Below are 2,023 nucleotides of genomic sequence, written 5' to 3'. Positions count from 1 at the left end.
CAAAATACAATTCCACCGCTAGATTGCAGAAATTTCTACACAATGTACCTTTAAAGTGAACAGAACAACGTCCGCCTCCAGAAGAAGTTACAGAGTACTTCAGTAAATGTACTTCGTTACTCTGTGTGTCTGGGACTCACCGGGCTCCTCCGGTCCTCTCTCGGCCGCTCTGGACGCTTCGTACGCGGTGAAGATGTGTTGTACGGCGGCGTTGATCCGCTGCTCCACCCGCTCCCGCAGCTGCTCCACCGCCGCCTGATGACGCTCCTCCAGCAGACAGAAGATTTCCTCCGCCGCCGCCGCGAGCTGCCGGTCGATGACCGCGCGCAGGCTGCGGCTCGCGCTGCTCTTCGACCGATTTTTGGACATTTTGGCGGAATTTCCTCCGAACAAAGACAGGATGTAAACAATGTGAGCACGCTTCCGGGTTCCCAAAGCAGCGTCCTTACGTCAGACGCTGACGTTTCCTCACGCTCTGATGTTACGTCATGTGCTGCGTCAGCGGGCACGTGGCTCCAGGGTTGTGAGCGTGCTGCTGCGCGTGAAGACACTCGTTGATTCAGCGGGTTTTTGTCTGTTTTTCGGGTTTTTACAAAGTTTTTAACGTGTTACTTCACACGAATACTTCACTGCTACAGCAGGTACGAACTTAAACCAAACTCTATTTAAAAATTTGTCTGTTTAATGTTTCCTTCCTAATCTATAGAGATACACAACCTCAGACACATTCATTACTTTACATTGGGAAACACAATTGTCTTTCTATGAATTCGGCCGTTAATTAAAACACCAATAAGCACTAAGTTGTCATACATTTGTACTTTTTTGGACGTTATTGACGCTGCTCGCTACTGGTAATTACAATATAACCAACATCAGATAAAGTACAATATTTACCTCGTGTAGCAGAAGTAAGTCAATTAAGGACAGAATTGTAAACCAAAATCTGTCTGGTTAATGTTTCCTTCCTAATCTATAGAGATACACAATGTGTCTGAGGTAAAACTGCGATATTAATATTAGTTGACTGAAATTAGGTGATAATAAAGTGATATAGTAGTTTATAGAGAGTTGAGCCGAACCTAAATGAACTTCTGTTAGTTGGACTTTGTTGAGAGGATGGGCTAAAGATTATATAAATAAGTGTCCACTAAGAATAAGTTTGTATTTTAAGATAAATGGTCATAAGTTAGTCAAATAAATCGCTGAATCAGTCGGATAAATTGAAATAAAAGTGTTAATTTAGTTCAAACTGGTGCATCTATTTTCAAAAGAGTGAGGTATCCTTAAATCAGTAGATTTCTGACTGGAGTTTGGTGTGATTGTTGTTTGTGATGATTCAGGTGAACAGACTTCAGCTGAGATGCCTCATGATAAAAAGAAGAAGAAGAAGACCGGGGTACCGGACCGGTGGCTGGACTACCGTCCTGTAGGACAGAGGATACCTGGAACTCGATTCATCGCCTTCAAGGTGCCGTTAAAACCATCTCTGAACCGCCAAGTCCCTGAGTCGAAGTTTGGCCTCTGGGACCTGCTGGACCACCTGCAGAGCCAGAACCAGGAGCTGGGTCTGATTATCGACCTGACCTTCACCACGAGGTACTACGGACTGTCGGACGTTCCGCAGTCCTGGTCTTACGTCAAGATCCTCACCAAGGGACGCCACGTTCCCTCTGATGCCACCATTCTGAGCTTCAAACGGGCGGTGAGACAGTTCCTGAAAGAGAACCGGGACAACGACAAGCTGATCGGGGTCCACTGCACCCACGGCCTGAACCGCACCGGGTACCTGGTCTGCAGGTACCTCATAGACGTGGAAGGGATGGACGCTGCGACGGCGCTGGAGCTCTTTAACTCCTGCAGAGGTCACCACATTGAGAGGCAGAACTACCTGAACGACCTGCGGCGAGGAGCCAAGAGGAGCAATGCCGGCATCAACGAGCCAGAGGAGGAAGCGGCCAGAGGGCTCGCTGCAGAGAGACCGCCGCGGACTAGAACCACTGAGGGCGAGAGACCGCCGCAG

General features: G+C 48.0%; 2 protein-coding genes across 2 annotated transcripts; one reads left to right on the top strand and one right to left on the bottom strand.

Annotated features, from left to right (window-relative positions):
• Positions 1 to 140: 140 nt before the first annotated feature.
• LOC118333685 (zinc finger and SCAN domain-containing protein 5C-like) lies at positions 141 to 459 on the bottom strand (the record flags this gene model as incomplete). The annotated part of the gene is given in 1 exon segment (XM_035669433.1): positions 141 to 459. A coding segment is annotated over 1 exon segment (229 nt), but the record flags the coding sequence as incomplete, so codon positions are not given.
• A 29-nt stretch (positions 460 to 488) lies between these two features.
• dusp11 (dual specificity phosphatase 11 (RNA/RNP complex 1-interacting)) lies at positions 489 to 2,023 on the top strand (the record flags this gene model as incomplete). The annotated part of the gene is made up of 2 exons (XM_035669004.1): positions 489 to 641; positions 1,344 to 2,023. A coding segment is annotated over exon 2 (660 nt), but the record flags the coding sequence as incomplete, so codon positions are not given.

The sequence above is a fragment of the Morone saxatilis genome, unplaced genomic scaffold (assembly GCF_004916995.1).
Source record: "Morone saxatilis isolate NCDOM2014 unplaced genomic scaffold, NCSU_SB_2.0 Contig22, whole genome shotgun sequence".
Taxonomy (NCBI): domain Eukaryota; kingdom Metazoa; phylum Chordata; class Actinopteri; family Moronidae; genus Morone; species Morone saxatilis.
This window is presented reverse-complemented; position numbering and strand designations above follow the sequence as displayed.